Below are 19,013 nucleotides of genomic sequence, written 5' to 3'. Positions count from 1 at the left end.
CACAGATGAAAAGAAATCAGGAAAGACAATGGTTCTTCAAGCTGAACTTCTGGAAAGAACTTAGAATTTGTACTACTTGGACTACAGTGGACCATAAGGCTCTCATTTGTTACAAAACAAAAATCAATAGAAATAAATGAGGTTGTAAGAGGTCTTTCATTTGAATCATAGCTTGTTTGTAAAACTTTGTTTGGTTACCAACATGCTGACAGTTACTGCAAGCACAAAGTAACATGCTTTTAATGCTCCTGTAAATTACTTAATCTGAAAATTCACCAATACTACCAGATTCTACTTTCAGGTTAGAAATCTTATTTATTCAGTAATCCCACCACAAATAAATAGTGTTAAAATTCATACCCATTAGGTATCCCAGGTGAAAAGTAGTTATTAAAAACAATATTTTATCCCCCCATATCCATGGAAAGGATAATCCCACTCAGCACATTTTATTTTTAAAGTAGATAACACAGCATTTTAAGCAGTGGGAGATTCACAGATTAAGTATGCATTTTGCTCAGCATGTCTGCCAAACTTCCAAATGTCAGTCTGAGTTGTGTCACAACACCACATAAGCAAGCATAAAATCCCTAAAAACACTCGTTCAAGCAGCATCTGCTACCTACTGTGACCAAATAAGTACATCACCACACCATTCCAGTTATTTTAGATTACTTTTTTTTCCTTTGAATAAAATTTTGATTTAAACTCTCTCTCTCTCTCTCTCTCTCTCGCTCGCTCTCTCTCTCGCTCTCTCTCTCTGTTTTTTCCTACATCAAAATCAAGCAAGAAAAAAAATAAGTACAACAAACTCAAGGCTTAAATACTTGAACACAGAGGGAAAAAAATACTGCTTACTGGTTGACTTCAAATACAACATGGTTTAAAACAGATTTCTTCCCATATGCTCCAACAGAAGTGAATCCTTCCATGTCACATACTAGATGTTACTTCTCTGCTTCTAGCCAGCTTCCTTCTAGTCTGGTCTTGAGTAGTACTCAAGATTCCAGTACTGAAGTTCTCCTAAACCAAAACTCAACTTTTCAGTCCTATCAGAAACTATAGGAAACTGACAGTTTACATTCCAATATAATAGTCAGATTTTTCATTGGTATCCAGAGTAAGTGCTCACTACATTCAGACAGATTTTTTTCTATACTTTTTTCCCCTTCCCCTTAAAAACAAAAAAACAAACAAACAAACAAAAAAAAAAATCAGACTTGCCTAACTGATATGTTTCCCCACCACCACCTTTAGGTCCACCTGAAGAACAGCGATGAAGAACAATAGACACAACTTCACCAAACTACTGCAGCATAAAGGATCATCAGTTGCAAGAAGTTACTCTGCAGCTTTTTTACATAGTGTTTATTGCTAAATCATTTTATATAGCTTATTTCCAGGAGGTGGGCAGCATAAAAACTACAGCATTTCAAAAATTTAGTATTCATTACAGTGTCTCAATAGAACTTTCTTGAAGCTTCACTTAATTCAGAATTAAAACAATCCCAATCTAGTTAACTAAAGAGTTTTGCACCTTGCCCTTAGAACAGTCAGTTTTTAGAAGTCAAGCAACTTGGAACCTGAAACTTACAATTACTGTGTTTGATAGAAACCCCAGAAATTCTCATTGTGCAAATGAAACCGATTAAACTATTTTGTATTAGTTTTGTTCTAAGTTAACATTTATTCTTTCAGAAGGAGTTGCTTTATCCTAACCCCACAGCTGATGCGAACTATGAGCACTCAGGAGATTCAAGTAACTAATGCATTGCTTTCAGAGCCTCTGCACTAAATACACACACCCCAAAGTATTAGCACTGACAAGGAGCTTAGATACAAAGTATATCACAGCAATAGAAATGCTAAAGATTTACATCCAGCTGCCCAAACCCATGCTCAAACAGGTTTCCACTTAGTTCCTAACTACACAATTCTGATTTTAATAGTTTTACTCAAAAGTTTAATTGAAAAACAAAAGAACGGAATGACATTGTCAAAGTCTCAACTCCTTCACTTTCCAGTCTTGAATTTTTCCTTTGTCAGCAATGATTTGGCTGGGAGAATTTCTTTTTTTAAACCTAGCAACATACATTCTCCTTATAACATCCAAGAGATGGCAGGGGACAATATGAACAAGAGGATGCCAGATTCTAAAAGTTGCACATTCAAGTATAGCGACCTCCATGAGAGCTTCCCTGGCTTTCACAGACTGCATATCACTTCTGATCAAATATAGCAGAAAGTAGAATTCCAACCAAAGAAATATTGCCACTGGTTTACTAATATTAGTTTTACACTGAGGTCCCTCAAAGCAATCTTAAGTAGTTATACTGCAAGTTTCAAGAGTCAAATATCAAGAACTGAAAATATAAACTTAGAAGTTATGAGTATCAATTCTTCTAAAATGCTCATTAGTGACACATTTCACCTAAACAGACAAATACACACAGTTACTCTAAATTGATATACCACACTGTAAAAGCAAGGTCCCAATTCAGTTCAAGAATCTGTAATTCCCCCTCTCCCTCCAACCACACAACTTGACAGAAGTGTTTACAGTAACAGAAAGCAAACAGAAGGGGAAAAACACAACATTTAACAAGTGCATCTATATACATTTTGAAACTTTTCCCTCCTTGCAATTAAAGTGAACAGGCCACCATGTTTCCTTTGCATAACACGCACATATTCTCTCCTTTACAAAGTACCAGTCCTATTCAAAGGATTTCTGCAAGCATCAAGAGCAGTCATTCCACACTAACCAACAGGTGCTTTTACTGAGGAGGCTGAAGTACATTTAAATATTCTGACTGGCCCAGCTGGTAGGTTGTGTTTCCTCCACAGTCCACATACTGGTATTTTTCTCTGGATATTTGCTCAGAGTGGCCAAAGTAAGAGGTTGTCACCGTCACCCTTAGAAACACAAAACAGAAGAGATGCTTGTTTTGTAAAGGGCTATAAAGTTCCCTAAAGTCATTAATAGGTTTTTAATGAAGTTTTAGAACAAAACATGTTAGGAACAAAGTTTCTTTAAAAGTTAAAAAAATAATACCAGTTAACACAATCTACAGATTTTTCATCACAAATTCCACAAATCACAGATTTTTTTGTCACAAAAAAAAAAAGGAAAAAAACCACCAAAAGTCTCGACCAGAGTTTTTTCCTAGAGACAGTAAAGCCAGGATTTAATCATTAATACTTGGTTTTAAAAGGGGAACAAAAAGTATTACAGAAGTTTCACAAACAACGTTCTACACACCACCCCTTCCAGCCACCCAAAACAGGCAGCTGTTGATTCAATCTGCTACAAAAAGCAGATCCTGGCAGAGTACTAAAAACCTTTGACTGACTCAAGGTCATGAGATTTTCAGCAAGTTTTGAACAGCAGCTGATAAACACAAGCTCATAACAAAATTTGTGAGATCATAGGAACTCCATATCACAGTCCAGCTGCAGAGTACATATAGTACTGTATAATCAATGAACATAAAGATGTTATAATTACAAAATAAACAAGAGAGTTTGGCTAAGCAGGTTATAAGAACAAAAAGAGAATAGATAGGATGCTTACCTGCATCCTGGGCTCACTGCAAAACTCCAGAGGAGGGATCTCCAGAAGAGATCCTTCCCCACTGGTAGCCACCTCTTAAATGGGTCTAGGAGAGGTGCAGCCAGGCTCCACCCCTTCCAGCAGCACAGCTGAATTGCCTTCACCTGTGCTCCCATGTCTGACTCATTGCTCACCTCAGGTGATCAATCAGAGGTTCAGGCTGTGATTCAGCAGTTCCTATACAAGTACTAATGGTTGCAGCTACTCAAGTACCTTTATGCTACCAGACCTTGCCAAAAGAAGTTATCTTTCCACAGTTTCATTTAAAGAACTGAAGATAGTATACTAGAAAGTAAATTGATGTCATTTTATCTAAGATAGAGGAAACTGGATTGAACACTTCTGAATAACATTTCATTGAGGACCATGTGGCTTTTAAAAGTTGCTTCCAACAAATAGGAAATTCCCATACTTACTGCATCATCACTACTATGTTATGCACTTTGATTGATGCTAAAGTACAGAAGTCACTGAAAAAAAGAAAAACAGCTATTAGATTTACATCGACATCTTATACGCAGTTATCTAAAAAGCAAGAATTGTTGCTTCAACCAGAAATCCTACTATCTGTACACATAGAGCTTGTGGAGTCACTAGCAATGACAACTAAAACACTTGTTGAAAAAACACTGTCCATGAGCATGTACTCAGTCTAGGTCTACTTATACACAGTCTTGCTTTTACAAGAAGTATTTTCACGTGTACTTGCTTACATGAAATGCTTGCCAACAAATGTCTTGTGAAACAAAACAACATCCACTCATCTTTATAAACACATTTCAGCTCTGAAATACATTTCATTTTACAAGATCATAACCATCATAACTTTTACCAAGGCACAGGCAATATTTAGTGGCTGGTATACTTACAACATGTAGCTCATTTCATCTTGTATGACTGTGGGCACCATATAGTCAATCTGAAAAAAAAAAAAAGAAAAAAAGCAATAGAAAAAAAAAAATCAACTGAGCAGAATCAAATATGAAGATTTACATACACCCAACTACAAAAGCCCATGCTATTTACCTGTTTCATATCCAAAGGACCAATGTTGGTGATGTTGTTTAGCCGTGCTTTGCCAATAACTGTTTTTGAAAACTGAACTTGGGCTGTGATGTTTGCTACTTCAACAGAATAATAGTTGTTGTTTGTTATATTTAGCGTGTTCTGTAAATAACAAAAGCAAAAAAGCAAACAAACAACTTTAAGAACTTCTCATGTTGAGGAGCATAAATTTTTGAATTTACATATGAAATAATACTATCTGAAATCATGCAACTATACTTTCCTGTCATCTGAGGTCTCCTTATGGTAAAGTGGAAGGGAACCAACACTGCTGCACAAGTACCCCTGAGAAGGGGCTGAAGACTGTGCTTCCCAATACATTCACAACTCCACTGATGACTTTCTTCCCCTACAAATACTGACTATACTCAGTTATCCCTTCCATGAAATTTAACTATTTCAGGACATTTCCTAACATAGCTACTTGTTTTATTCAATGACACCATGAAGAATTCCATCAAAAGTGTATGGAAAGAACTTAAAGTTTTAAGATGAGTAGGAAATAATTTTTCTTCAAAACCTGTTTTGACAGATACACAATACCAGTTGCTGAATGGCACCCCTGTATCCATACTCCACCTGTATTCCCAAAATAACCAGAACAACTTTAAAGTCACAGTTCCCATGAAATCAGAAGACTCAGTGGTAGCCTACAACTGAAGCTGTATTAGCTACAGCTACAGGAAGCAGTCACAACAAGTCCAGTTGCATTTTTCAAATTGCTGATAGAATCTGCTGATATTTCTTAAGGCACTAAGTCCACCAGCTAGCCCACAATTTTATGTATATTAAACTGTCCCAGCAGCATCTCTCATTCCACATATTGCAAACATCCAAGCAGATGGACAGTCTTACCGTAATATTTAAATATATTATACGTCTGCTCTGTTCATAGTTGACATAAACTGACTTCACACCAATGTATTCAACATCAACTGAACGAGGAAATAAGAAAAATACAGCCAGTCCAGAAAGTAGGAGACATACAATTACAGAAGCAGTCACGTAGAGCTTTCTGTGGAAAAAAAAAAAAAAAATAGAACACATTTCAGAGTTAAAAGCATATTAAAGGAAAATAACACACCACTCCTCTTATTTAAGTGATAAGGAACAAGACTAAACAATATAACTACATTCAGCCTGTTCTGAACTGCCACTGATTTCCATAGGGGGTGGTGGGAGGGGAAAATATGCTGCACTTTATGTCTACATCACAAATAGAGATGATACTCTTGTATGTATATTAAAAAAAATAAGTTACAAAACATGTGGTTATCCCAACATTCACAAATTTGAGGTAAACAGAAGAGGAAAATGTTCATTTGCTTTAAGATAAAAGCACTTCCTTTAAAGTTTATTTATAGCAGAACCTTCCTCATTCTGCAAGAATCTTCAGCACGCTGTGCTCATACCAAAACATACCCAGAAAGGAATAACACTTATGTTTTACTTGGGATTCTTTGTCAAAAAACAAAACAAAAACAAAACACAAAAACACTTTCTGGGAAAGCATCAGGAACATCTTAGAACTCTGCTATGAAACTGCAAGTCTGCAGTTAAATTAACACAAAAGCAGGAAGGGACTTCAAGCAATAAAAATACACAAATAAAAGGCTCAACATCAGCTGTAGTTTTCTCGAAGTCAGAACACTAAATGAATATTTCTCAAATTTAGACTACTGCTACATCAAATTCATTATCTGTTATCTACTATGTGAATTTACTGTCTTTTTTTCACATCATTATTTACTGTTTACCAGAGACACCCAAAGATTTAGAACACGTATGTGAGAAAAAGAAACCCTTAACCGTTTCATTACAGTGTTGAGTAGAGCCTAGAAGAAAATACATCTTTTTAAATTATGTTATATGAGAAAGACACGCTTGTTTATTCTACTAGCAACTCAGATCTTTAAAAATTAATTCTAGGTGACTTATTTTGTAGTAGTGGCCTGAAGTTAACACTTTCTCTGATTTGAACTTTAATAATGAAGACTAAGCATCTGCTCAGATCCATTAATATCCTACAGAGAGTGATAAATAGTTGCAAAATAACTGTTGATATTCAGATAAATACCGACATGAAGACATCGTGCAGTATTACCAACTTTACAAGACATAGTTTGATGGTTGTGTGCACGTCTATTAATAAATAACTCCTGCAAGAGCTAGAGGTGAAGGCTGATAGTACAAGCAGAGTTCTTTCAATACCAAACAAGAAAAAAAAATAGCGATTTTGCTTGATTCTTCTTATCTCTTTTGAATTATTAAATTTAGCTGGATGAGAATGTGAATACTGTAGATTCATGCATCACAACTATTAACTTACGTTCTTCTTGGCCTTAGTCTCTGATCACTGTATGGAATTAATGCTACCAGCTGGTTTTCCTGCCCTAGAAATAAAAACACTGTTTCAGAATTTAAACAAGAAGAGTCATTACTGTTGCTATTACTTCAAATAAAAAGTGGCCTTTACAACTTTACAGCACTGAATTAGGATGAACATTTACATTCCAGTTAATGACTCGAGTAAAACATTGCTATAGCATGTGCACCCATGCCACCTCCTCAAATAAGACTATGGATACCAACACCAAAAGGAAAAAAAAAAAACCAAGCCCACACAAAGCTGACAAACACTACAACAGCAACAAATTCTGCCTCTGTGTTGTATTCATGCACAGGAGGCAAAACACCTCAGATGCTTCCTTTTCTCTCTAGCAAATGGTGCCAAACAGATTTCAGCTCTCTATATTAGACTACAGAGAGTCAGAAATCAAGAACACAAGCACAGAGGATCTATTGAAAAACACATGGATGGCACCTGTCTTTATGTGCTTTGTCATAGAAAAAGATATAATTGAGATTCATCTATACCAGTACATACACACCTCAATAAGAACTCTAATCTGCATTTTCAGTCAAATACAGAATTTGACCAGCACTATCACTTAGCTAAACAATCATGCTGAAGTGATTTCAACCTGAATCACAAAGCCAAGCCCTTGCTAAGCATAAATTAGTATAAAACATCAACCTTGTAAAGAGCTCTACCGATTTAACGCAGATTTTCAGCTTAGCAATCTTATTCTGAAAAGCTAAAGCTGTCCAAGTACCAAAATGCAATTTCATGATAGTATTGAACAGTCAAATAATCACAGGCCATACTGTGGTCTTCCGTAACAGTCATGCAGTGATCCAGAGAACCCTTAATTTCTCATCTCTCTTCTCAAAAAAAAAAAAAAAAAACAAAAAAACAAAAAAACACAGATATGATTTCCTTCTTAAGAGTACTGAAGAATAATCAAAAAGACAGTCCTATTTATTTTGATAACCCACTTGAAGTTTCAGTTTTAATCAAACTATTTAATTATAATTTATGAAAAACAAATATGTATAATATGCAGTCAGATGTTTAATAAATTAAATGCTTTGTATCCAAAAATCTTCCAGCCAAAGAAATAAGTTCTGAGCACAGAAATCCCATCATTACAGAATTTTTCCTTGCACTAGAATAAGTAAATAATTGCCATTGGTATTATTAAATATTTCAAGTAAGGAAGCAAACAAACTTCCTTCTCTGTAATCTTTTGGTTAAGATATTTTTTGTCACATTACTTCACTGAATTTCCTATTTGATACATTTGGAAGTACTCAAAGAATACAATGTTGTATAACGTTTAACAGCTACTACACAAATCCCTTCTGATATCTGCAACTGTTTAAACATCCTGTGCCCCAACACTTGCCTCCAAGGGAGGCAAGTTATTTGTGAACTATATGAAAACTTAATCCAACAGAAGCACATGTATCTGTGCCACACCATCCCTGTATAGCAGTCATTTTGCCCAAGTTGCAAGTTAAAAATCAGTTTTGTGAGCTTTTACAACCAATATTATGACTATATACGATAAGAGTTCTAACAAAAACGAAGCCTTCCATCAGTTCCTTCCCCTGGTAAAGGCAGAAGGCTGTGCTTCAGCACACTGCATTCAACACTTTCTCCTGCCCAGTTTCATGTACCCTGCATTTTCCCTTAAAAGGTCGATTTCTAAATAGCTATACAGGATGATTACCATACAGGAAGGAACTGTAATAAAGCAAAATGTTTTATTCAATGAGAATATTCAATGAGAATACAATGAAGGCAGCAAGTAAAGTAAACTGTTAATCACGAAAGCAAAGGTGCAATGTGCTTCTTCCTGCAACAGCCAGAGAATACATGTGTTCCCATACCCAGCAATGGCAAATGGGACACAGGGAACGTGAAGCAAAGTGCAGGGCACTGAAAACAGGGCAGAAAAACAGCTATGCATGATCGAGGAAAAATGCTGTAGGTAAAGCTTTCAATTTCTCTCTGGTACACAGCAAACCAAGATTTCAATTTTCCAGATGCTCTTAGAAAAAAATAATCCAGTACCTTGTCTATTGACATCCTACAGACACAGCCTTCCCAAATGAAAACCTGAAACTCTGGCTTCAAGTGAGTTATGACTCTGGTTGATATTTGACATGCACAGAGTTCACCTGTCAAACCAGTTGCTCAAGTGTTGAAAAACATATCTGTACTGAAAGCATCTTTCTATTGCAGAAAAAGAACAAGGGACATCCCAGGCTTACCAATCATCCTGGAAAAGCATGTTATGTTTTAGAATGTATTTTTCAAACAATTCTGAGATTTGGTTTTCAGTATACAACTTTAAAAAAAGAAATTCTCCTCCAAGTTATAACAATACCAAAGCATGATCTACTAAGGAGAGCTAAGTGTTATTAACTACTGACTTTGCACCCTTACCAGCGCCCACACCCACCTGTTTTCAAAAGCACTACTTGTTCTTCTAAAACAATCAGCTGGCCTGCTGTCCTTATGCCAATTGGTAAGCAAGGGAAGAGCAAGATTGCATTGTTCCTCACAAGTTTTGCAATAAATATTTTTATTAATTCTGATTTTTTATTTTATTTTTTTTTACATGAAAACATCAGATCAGCTTTAATTTATACAGGTCTACTCTTCTCCTCATGTCTAGTGATATCTCAATACTTGCAATTACTTTTGCAAAGTTGTGTGTTTTTTCAAATAGTTTAAAGCTACTACTTAAAAAGAAAATACATCAAAATGTCTAAAAAATAAGATGTCAAAAAATGTTTTTGCAAATTCAACTTGCAAAAACTAGGGATTAAAGCAGAAAAGCAAGGCATGCTGCACTGCATAGACAAGGAAAGAGCTAGCAGGTGTCAGTCAAAACTGATTAGATACACATTTTGTTCACACAGCATAATAACACTAAAATGCTCAGTGCTAAAAAGAAAAGATGGCTACAAAATATCTTTACTAGAGAGTTATTTGCTATCGCTCATTATAGTTACTGCTGCACAGATCTATGAGGTAAATTTATGCCTTAAAAAAAAAAAAAAGTAAAGAAATGAAGGCAACTTACCTCGTGGAATTCTTCCCGTTCCCTGGCAGGTAGGACAAGTGACACTATCCCTTCCTGTGAATTCCACGTATGGAAACTGTGACACATCCCCACATCTGCCATCCTCACCGTGTGATTCTGAGTGAACTAACCCATTCCTCATATTATCCGACACTGTACCTCCATCATAGCCATCTTCCTTACACGTATGTATTGGTAGATGAGAAAGAGATTTTCCCATTTCTAAAATAAAAGGCAAAAGAAGCTTTTTCCATGGAGAAAGATTCAAACATGGCTTGTAATTTACCCCTCCGTATCAAGTAACTATTAGTGTATAATCATTACTCCAACTAGGCTCCTAATTACTTTTGTTGTGCTTAGACTCTATAAGACTTGCAAAGTGTTAGGGCCCAGTTAACCTGGAGTCTGTCTCAAACCAATAATCTGATCTGCAGGGAAGACCCATTCTGGTGCTCACACACATGGGTTAAACAAGGGTGGATGACAGGCTCCCAAGACAGAACAACCAACTGCTGGCAACAAGTTACATCAGTCAAGCAGCACTGGACAAACGGACACAGGACACATTGATCTCAATAAAATAATTTTAGGACTTAAAACTTAACGTGCTCCAGAAACCAGGCTCACAATGTTCAGCAGAACCTGCACATGCAACTAAGTCAGTTCTAATCAGCTTTTTAGGGCAAACTGGATCAGCTGGCAATCTCTAGGATAGAAATACAGATCCTCAGGTGCTTAAACTGATGATTTCTTTAACACAAAAGAGAACTGTTTCACAATAAAAATAAAGGGTAAAAAAAAAGTTAACGCTGTCAATACATAGCATTTTTAAAGGCCTGCTAAAATACTAATCACAAAAACAGTTTGTGTTACCCATGTGATTTCATAACTTTCTCACAAACATCCCTCTTCAGCCACACTGAAACTACCATGAGATGGTTGAAACCAAAAGCCACAACAAAGTAATAGAAGTGGCCACCCTGCTAATTTGCAACAGGTATGAAACAACTCAATAAGGAAAACTAAATATATGTCCAGGAATGGCAGTCATCTGGTCCAGCTTTAATCCATAACCTCTTTTAATTAATTAGCCAACAGAAACACTAGGCACCCAGTTCACTGATGATGTCTTGAAGAACAGGGGGATTTAAAGCAAGTATGCAGAACTTCGTTTTTTTTCCATTGCAATTAGAATTTTTACTAATAATTATCACTCTGGCAAGAGAGGAAGCACAAGAAAGGTGATCAAGAGAGAAACGCAAGTCAGACTATTTTAGACCAACCACTCCAGACAGAAATAGATCTGAAGTATGGTGATGGTAACATAAGCCCAGCATTAATGAATTGTACTGCCACAAAAGCTAGGTAAATGTAGCAAGAAAAATGTAACTCAGTTATCACCAGCAGGTTCCAGTTACTGTTTCAGCAAACATGATATTTTACTATTATTTACTATAAGGGTAATAAAACCCATACAAGAAAGAAAACTATTTATCCTTTTGTTGCTACAGCAATTTTGAAACATTCTAAGTTAGGGAACCATTCAGTGTAATAGAAATTATTGAAACGAAAATTGAAACCAGCGAGCTATCGAAAAAAGTTTCCTAAAAAAAGGTTGAAGTCATTCCACGCACAGTTTTCCTTCCTACTATCTCTGCAGCTGAACTACAGCCTTTATGCTACAGAACTCAGCTTAGGTAACAGCTGTTACACATAGATCAGTCCCCTGGTCTTTCTGCATTTAAACCTTGTTCGATTTACCTACTCTACTGATGGGAGACTTAGGCCATATCAACATTAACAAAGACAGAACAATAAAAACACCAGAAGTAAAAACAGTTGTTGAGGATCCAACACCCACTGTACATCATTTTGTGAGTTTTATTGCATACCATCTCTTGCTGAGACTGAACAACCACTAGCAATTGAAGCACATCATTGTTTTAGTCTCTCTCAACAGGAAGACAGCTCACAAACTTTCCAATCACACCATGATGTGAACTGAAGAGCAGCAAGCAAAGATAGCTGCAAATTCATTTCGCACCCTCGATTTGAATTAAAATAGTAATGCAGATGTATCCTTCAATGCCAAGCACGCACAAACTTCAATAATTAGAATTTAATAGCCTTTTTCTACCACCAGTGATTTAGGAGATTAATATCCCAATTTGCAGATGACAACATCAGCAATTTCAAGTGAAACACATTCCTGCAAAATGCTCTCTTTACCGCCCTTTAATCATATAACAAGAGCTGAACCTTACAACAGCCGACCAACACTTAAGAACACCTTGTTCTTTTACCCCTTGTATGTCAGACAACAGTTTGAGAAAGAGTTATCTTTGTATCTGACAGCTTCTATACTGTCAACAAATTCTCACATCCTACTTTTTTTGTAACAGCTGTGCTAGGACCCAGTCTCTCCCTTTCCAGTCTCCTTAAACTTCTGTAGTTTCCTTGAATTTAGAGTTTGTCAAGAGATAGCTTTGCAAATTAAAAAACAATGTTGAAATAAGGCAGTTTTCTTTAAGTTTTCTCCCTTCAGATAGCTGATGCACACCACAGAACACAACACTGACAAAACTCAACACATGAAACAACCACATCCTCAACTATAAGCAACACTTATGAAACTCCCTTTTAGTTTTGGAGCTTGGTGAAATCTTACTGAGTTTAATTCAATTACTGTACTCTTCCAAAAAAAAGTTAGGATGCCATTCCTACTTCTTATGCACGAACTCGAGGTTAGGAAACTACTTCTTTTTCATAACAAAACAAGGCTCCTAAGCATGGCAATTCTCCGTTGGCCCATCAGCTGTGGCTGAATCATTGCTAACATCCAAAACACCGAGGAGAGGCGCAGCAATGACTTGGCACTCACAAACATGCTTCGCACGGGCAGGCACGTCTGGGGATGCACAGCACCAAACTGCCTCTCACCGAGTCTTCGCCATCTACCTTTCTGTCTTTTGCAACCCTGCCTCTTCCAAAAACTAACCAACAGGCCAAGACCCTTCCAGACACCCCCCACGTTTTGCACCCGGTAAGCCCCGCAGGCGGCTGCTCTCGCAAACGCGGCGAGGTCCCGCAGGGCGGCCGATCACCGCAGATCCCTGCTCCCCCGCAGCCCTGACCGTGGCTCAGCACCGAGGCGCGCGGGGCAGCCGCGGGTCTGCCCGCACCGCATCGCACCGCACCGCCGCGGCTCTCCTACCGGCCCCGGCCCGGCCCCTGCAGGGCCTCAGAACCCCAGGCCGCTCTCGGCTCAGCTCCCGCCCCCAGACCCTGCCGCTCTCCGGCTCTCCCCGTCCCCACCTGCTCGGCGGGCCGGGCCGGGCTGCGCCAGGCACCGAGGACTGACAGGGCCGGAGGCTCCGAGGGCGACGCAGCTTCCCCAGCCCCTAACCCCGGATCCGGGCCGTGCGCAGGCGCGGGGGGCGGTGCCGCTGCGGGCGGGGAGCGCCTCGATGGTGGCTGCTGCCCGGCAGGAGCACGGCGCCCTGCGTTGTGCGGCATGGAGTAAGCCAGGTGGGCTTGCTTGTTGTTATAGCAGGCACTGTCATTATTTCCTCTTCCTCCGATGGTGAATTACCCCGCCGCGCTCCTGTGAGAACCGAGGGCAAAGAGAGCTGTGACAGGCCGGCATAAAGACAATAGGAAATAGGCACGGTGCCTCTGTCGGGGGCGGCCATTTGGTTCTGTAACTCACATCGCTTTTTACAAGGGTCTTGCACAACCCACGTGTACTCGGGGCAAGTGCAGTGAGATGTTTTCTCCAGGCATTTTACCGGAGCAAAATAAAGCATACTGGAATGGAATGAACTTGAGGTTGTTGCTCTCCCTGTGTGCCTGCAGCTGGTCCGTGAAATGGCTGCCCAGGGAGGCTGCTGGAGGAGCGTGGGGCAGCCAAGGGACATGAGGCCGTGCAGGGAGGCATGGCTGGGGATGAAGGCGTTCAGAGGGCCAGGGAGGAATGCATCCCAGCTTGGGAGCCTCAGGCCAACAGCAGAAATGGATCAGGTCTGGGGCTGTCGGAGGGAAGACCTGAACGAGGCCACGTACCAAAGTCCAAGGGCAAATGTAAGGGCAGACTTCAAGGGAGAGGATAAGGAAGTAGAAATTATGACAGCATGGGGTGAGCATGAGGACGGGGCATGGCTCCAGGCTGCTCTGGATGCTGGGAATGGGCACACGGCCTACAACATCAGTCCAGAGCTGCTGCAGGTGTGAGCCCTGCTGGCAGTATCGCTCATGTTGGGCTCTGTGTCCACAAAAGGACAGGCAAATAAAGTAACTCACCTGCAAAAATACGCACTCAGAAAAAAAATGGTCTGCACATATCATGACCTGAACCAATGTCACCCCATTTATTTTCTTTATCCTTGGAACTTCCTGCTGCTTTTTGGGAGTTTAAAAGGTCTTGTTTAGAGTCATCCTCACTCCTGGTGAGTCAGCTCATGTAAAGGAGAGGCCTGTGTGCTTCTTGCTGGTGACTCCTCCTCTGCAGTCAGACACAGTCAAGCATCTGAAAGTAGTGGCAGAGCTGCCATGTCATGGTGGTTGTCCCTCTTCAGCCAAGACTTTTGCCAGTCTTCAAGTTTCCTGAGGTCCCCATCAAAGCTCCCATGCAGCGCGGATGACCATGGTATTCTGTGGGTTCCTAAATACAAAATTATATCTAAGAACCTTTGAATAGAACACTGGCTTGTTTGGAACGTATATGAACATGACATATTCAGCAGCAAATGCCAGATGATGTGAATTTGGTAAGCCTGGCTACTTGCTTCACTGGCTATTGACTTTTGGTTCAGTCCCAAGTTTATATTGATCCACATCATTTAAGAAGTTGAAATACTGGAAAAATCTCACTCACTCATTAGTCTTAAGCTCCTTAATACTTGCCTTAAATATCATTTATTTATTACAGGTTAAATTAATGTGATAAAAATTGAAAATAAGCAATAATAAGAAATCCTGTAAAGTCTCACACTCACTATGCAAGCTTGAAAAACATGAGAAGTATGTGGTATTACTGATAAAAAGAAGTACACATTACAAACACATTAGAAGTGCTGAAATATGAGATGAGATACTTGAAAGTGTTACTGAAGTGGGCCACTGAGCCTGGACTGATAGAAACAAAATAGCTGTGGTTATAGAAGGGGTATTTTACACATTTTACACTGTACAGCATCCAGTACTACCAGCTCCTGAAACTGATTGGATTGTGCTAACCACCACTGGATTGGGACTGTATGCTTAAACATAGATATAAAAATTAATAAAAATGATAGGCAAGTAGTGTACAGCATGAATAGTACTGTGAGGGGTATGAAATGGAAACAATCAAATGACAGGAACAGAGAATTTGAGATCATCACCTTTGAACTGAGTTATGGGGCATCTGCAAGTGCTCTTAGTTCTCATAGATCACTAATCAGGCGCATTTTATACTTCCAGTAGTGCATCAGTAAAGAAAGCTAAGTGATGAATCAGGTTTCAAGTTGAGTTCTGTAGCTCAGATATGACAGGTGAATCATGTTCTTGCAAGAGCTGGAATTAGCAATATCAAGAGCAATCAACTTCACCAGTGTAGAGGCTCCCAGTGCATATCTGCATGACCTCAGATGCATGAGAGACTAATGAATTTTATTTCTTCTTCAACCCCATCACATTGTTGATCTGAAGAAACTTCAGACTGACTGCATTTATTTCACCTTTAGAAATAAAAGCTACTAGTTGACTGAGCACTGAAACTAATGCAGCTTAACTTCCTATAGATTTACCTCTCAGATGACCATTTACCCAAATTATAACAAAAGAACTGCATACAACTCACATCTTTTCTTGCAGAGTATTCTGACAATAACATGCAGGCTGCCACATTCACAGATAGAATTTGTTAGAAATTTCCTTACTGGATAGAAAGTTATTACGCATTGACTTCCAAACATTCAATCCCTTGTCTCTCTTCTGCCTGGTTATCTATCTTTATGAAGTTTGTATAAACTTTCTTATCTCTCAGACTCAGCTGAAACTGGCTAACACCTTCAAAGTTACTGAGTGATTGCATAGATCTTTTTTTCACACAGTCTGCAGGCCCAGAAATTGGTGGCGTGCTACCTGAGTGCTGAGGTAGATAGAACATTTTAGCTTTGTTTTTATCTCCAACATATATCCAAACTTCTCCTCAGCAATAATCAAACAAACCAGAAAGAAGAACCTAAGCTACCAAACCCCTCAAAAATAAATAAATAAATAAAGCAACATGAAAGCAATGATTTCTGTCTAATCTAGAATATAAAGCAGCAGTGTGGGAGAGCATGGGCACTGACCACTTGCTGATAGGGAAGAAGGCCTTTAAGTAAGCTTGTAACTGCTTTAGATTGGCCATTACCACTGGTATATAAGGCAAAGTAGGCTTTGCAGATCTGTTACAGCTGCCTATGTGGACCATTTTCTTCCCTCTATTTCAGTCAGCTGCAGAAATAATTTCACCCCTGTGAAGAATTCCCTGTATTTCAGAATTGCTGATTTTAATGATATTCAGTGATAAATATTTTCAGATGCATTTAATGCTTGAGCATGGTTTGTTACTGGTACTTTAATTGCTATGTATTTTCTGATGATAGAGCCTGTGCTCTGAGTTATTTTGCATGAATAAAACATAAACAGCCTTTTATAACTGATGTATTTCTGATATATTGCACAGCTATCAACAACTGTCATTCTTGCAACACTATGGTCTTCTGCAGTGTGTACTTTACAGTTTTTCCTTGTTCATTACCTGTGTGCAAACCTTAAATTGTGCATTAGTTGATGATTGAGATATTATGTTCTGTAGATAGATGAAAATTGAATTAGAAATTGTGCCCAGTCTTCCACAATTCTGATGCTATGCATTAACTATGGCTTGCTTGCTACATTGTGTGCTTCCAGGAGTTGAAGAAAAGTAGCCCATCTTTATCCTGTTTGTATATTCTCACCTTGGGAAAAAAAACAAACAAACAAACTGGAAATTCAAGAAACTGGATGTTGACAAGGAGATACAAAAATGCCAATGACCACAGATCTAGACAAAGAATAGTAATTCTGATCAGGTGGGTGGATGACCCAGTGATTATAGTTTAATGCTTTTGAATAGCTTCTTTCAGAATAAGATTTTTACAAATCACATTCCAAACACTTGTCTTTACGTTAGAAACATGGCAGCAGGTGCAGCAGTGGCTGCATTAAGCCACACATACCAGCATAGAATGATACCTACTGAGCAGCCTCATTGATTTTTGACTCATCTAGTTTACATCTGATTTGTGGTGCAATTTCTTGCAGAGCAAAATCTGAGGAAAGAGATTCTAGCTTTATTATTTCTAATTTATGGCTTGACTAGCTTTAACCAAGTGCGCTGTGTGCAGTTAAAAGTCTTATTGGCAGGCTTTTTCACTTGCTCGTGGCCTACAGTAGAATTAATGGAACGTTTTGCCTTCTACCATTCATATTAATTTGACTTTAAATATGTATATACATAGATATACAATTCTACTTATATTTGGGAAAAGTAATGACAGATGTATGAGATGCATAAACCTTTGAGGAGAAATAACTTCCTGCATTAGGGAAGACATGCAAGTGATGATAACCAGTTTCTCACTGGCTTTGCCAACATTATGTAATTAGTATTTCATGATGCAATAAATAATTTTGTTCTATTGTTTCATTGTTATGTAAGTTTTTTTTGATAAACACACAAATCCTCTTGTACCTTAAAAGTTTCCACGTTTTTTCACTAAACTGTTTTGAGAGAAGTCTGATATTCTCTTGCCTTTAGGACTGGTTTGAAGACTCAGAAGCCAATCTACAACTTTCTGTACAATTCATGCCATCATTTACACATAGATACTGATTTATGGTATAAACAGATAACTGAATATGCAGCATCAGAAGCACAAGTATAAGCGGATAACATTGAGGAAATTATTTCACATACTGCCTGAAACCTGTTTGCCCCTGGCTTTCTAAGTTAAATGCTTTCTCTTCTAGGTATTGCAACAGTAAATATAGTATTCCTCAGTAGCATATGTCTATTCAGTAAACTGCATGGTGTAGAAAAATGATAGATGGCTCACTGAAGATTTAAAATAACTTGAAGTTTCTTAGCCTGCCAGAAAACTCACCTGGAGATATACAAGTATTTTGGGACGAATATTCAAAACATTATCAGTATAAAGATATCCTCTTCCCAGTCACAGGCACGCTCAGCCCTTAGCCTCTTCTGAAAACCTGCCAGGTAAAGGTGACAGAAGATGTGATTTTTCATTTTTTTTCTTCTGGGAAAATGGACTGAGGCACACAGGGGCTGCTTACTGTTTGAGAGGTTTAGCTTTCAAGTGGTTACAAGGTTTACTTATCGCTGACTAAACCAAACTGTGAAGCATTGTAAAGGAACATAAATATTCATAAGTTGTCCAAGAAATGGAACACTGAATTCCCTCACCTTTCAAAGGATCTTCCATGGAGTGCCTATGGTTATTTTCTTTTTTTCACCCATTCAGCTGGCTCCACTTTTAATAATTTGTTTACTAAATAAAAGCTTTCTTTTTTCTATATCCCTCTTTTGTATTTTTTTATATGATAAACTTCTGTACCATAAAAAAACAGTATCATAACACGTAAAGGCAAGTAAAAATAAAAATATGTAAGTCTGTTTTAAGGTGCTATTCAAAGATTGGTACTTTGCAACTATGTTTTCTTTCTTCAGGAAAATACTTCCATAGTCATTTTAGTTAGGATATTTGCTGTACAAAAGTGATTCCACTGTTTATGTTTCTATTCACAACAGAGTAATACATTCAGCAGAATTTTAATGGATATATATAAAGATGAGATTAGAAATTAAT

The 19,013-nt window shown here is 38.3% G+C and overlaps 1 protein-coding gene across 1 annotated transcript; it reads right to left on the bottom strand.

Moving 5' to 3' along the window:
- Positions 1-1,191: 1,191 nt before the first annotated feature.
- On the bottom strand, positions 1,192-13,621 carry TMEM106B (transmembrane protein 106B). The gene is made up of 8 exons (XM_048952272.1): positions 13,432-13,621; positions 10,117-10,338; positions 7,008-7,071; positions 5,534-5,693; positions 4,640-4,780; positions 4,483-4,532; positions 4,030-4,083; positions 1,192-2,916 (listed from the first exon to the last, which is right to left on the bottom strand). Exons 2-8 carry the CDS (start codon positions 10,334-10,336, stop codon positions 2,778-2,780), a joined length of 828 nt encoding a protein of 275 aa, XP_048808229.1. The 5' UTR covers positions 10,337-10,338; positions 13,432-13,621; the 3' UTR covers positions 1,192-2,777.
- Between the last annotated feature and the right edge of the window lie 5,392 nt (positions 13,622-19,013).

Source organism: Lagopus muta, chromosome 7, assembly GCF_023343835.1.
Source record: "Lagopus muta isolate bLagMut1 chromosome 7, bLagMut1 primary, whole genome shotgun sequence".
In the NCBI taxonomy this organism is placed as follows: domain Eukaryota; kingdom Metazoa; phylum Chordata; class Aves; order Galliformes; family Phasianidae; genus Lagopus; species Lagopus muta.
Note: the sequence above shows the minus strand (reverse complement) of the source record. Positions and strands in the feature narration are given on the sequence as shown.

Excerpts from the sequence above, each read along its gene's own strand:
- TMEM106B (XM_048952272.1), bottom strand. The coding sequence starts at position 10,336 with ATGGGAAAATCTCTTTCTCATCTACCAATACATACGTGTAAGGAAGAT. Across the intron at positions 7,072-10,116 it reads AACGGGAAGAATTCCACGAG|GGCAGGAAAACCAGCTGGTA; the intron begins GTAAGTTGCCTT and ends TTTTATTTCTAG. Across the intron at positions 5,694-7,007 it reads AGACTAAGGCCAAGAAGAAC|AAAGCTCTACGTGACTGCTT; the intron begins GTAAGTTAATAG and ends TTTTTTCCACAG.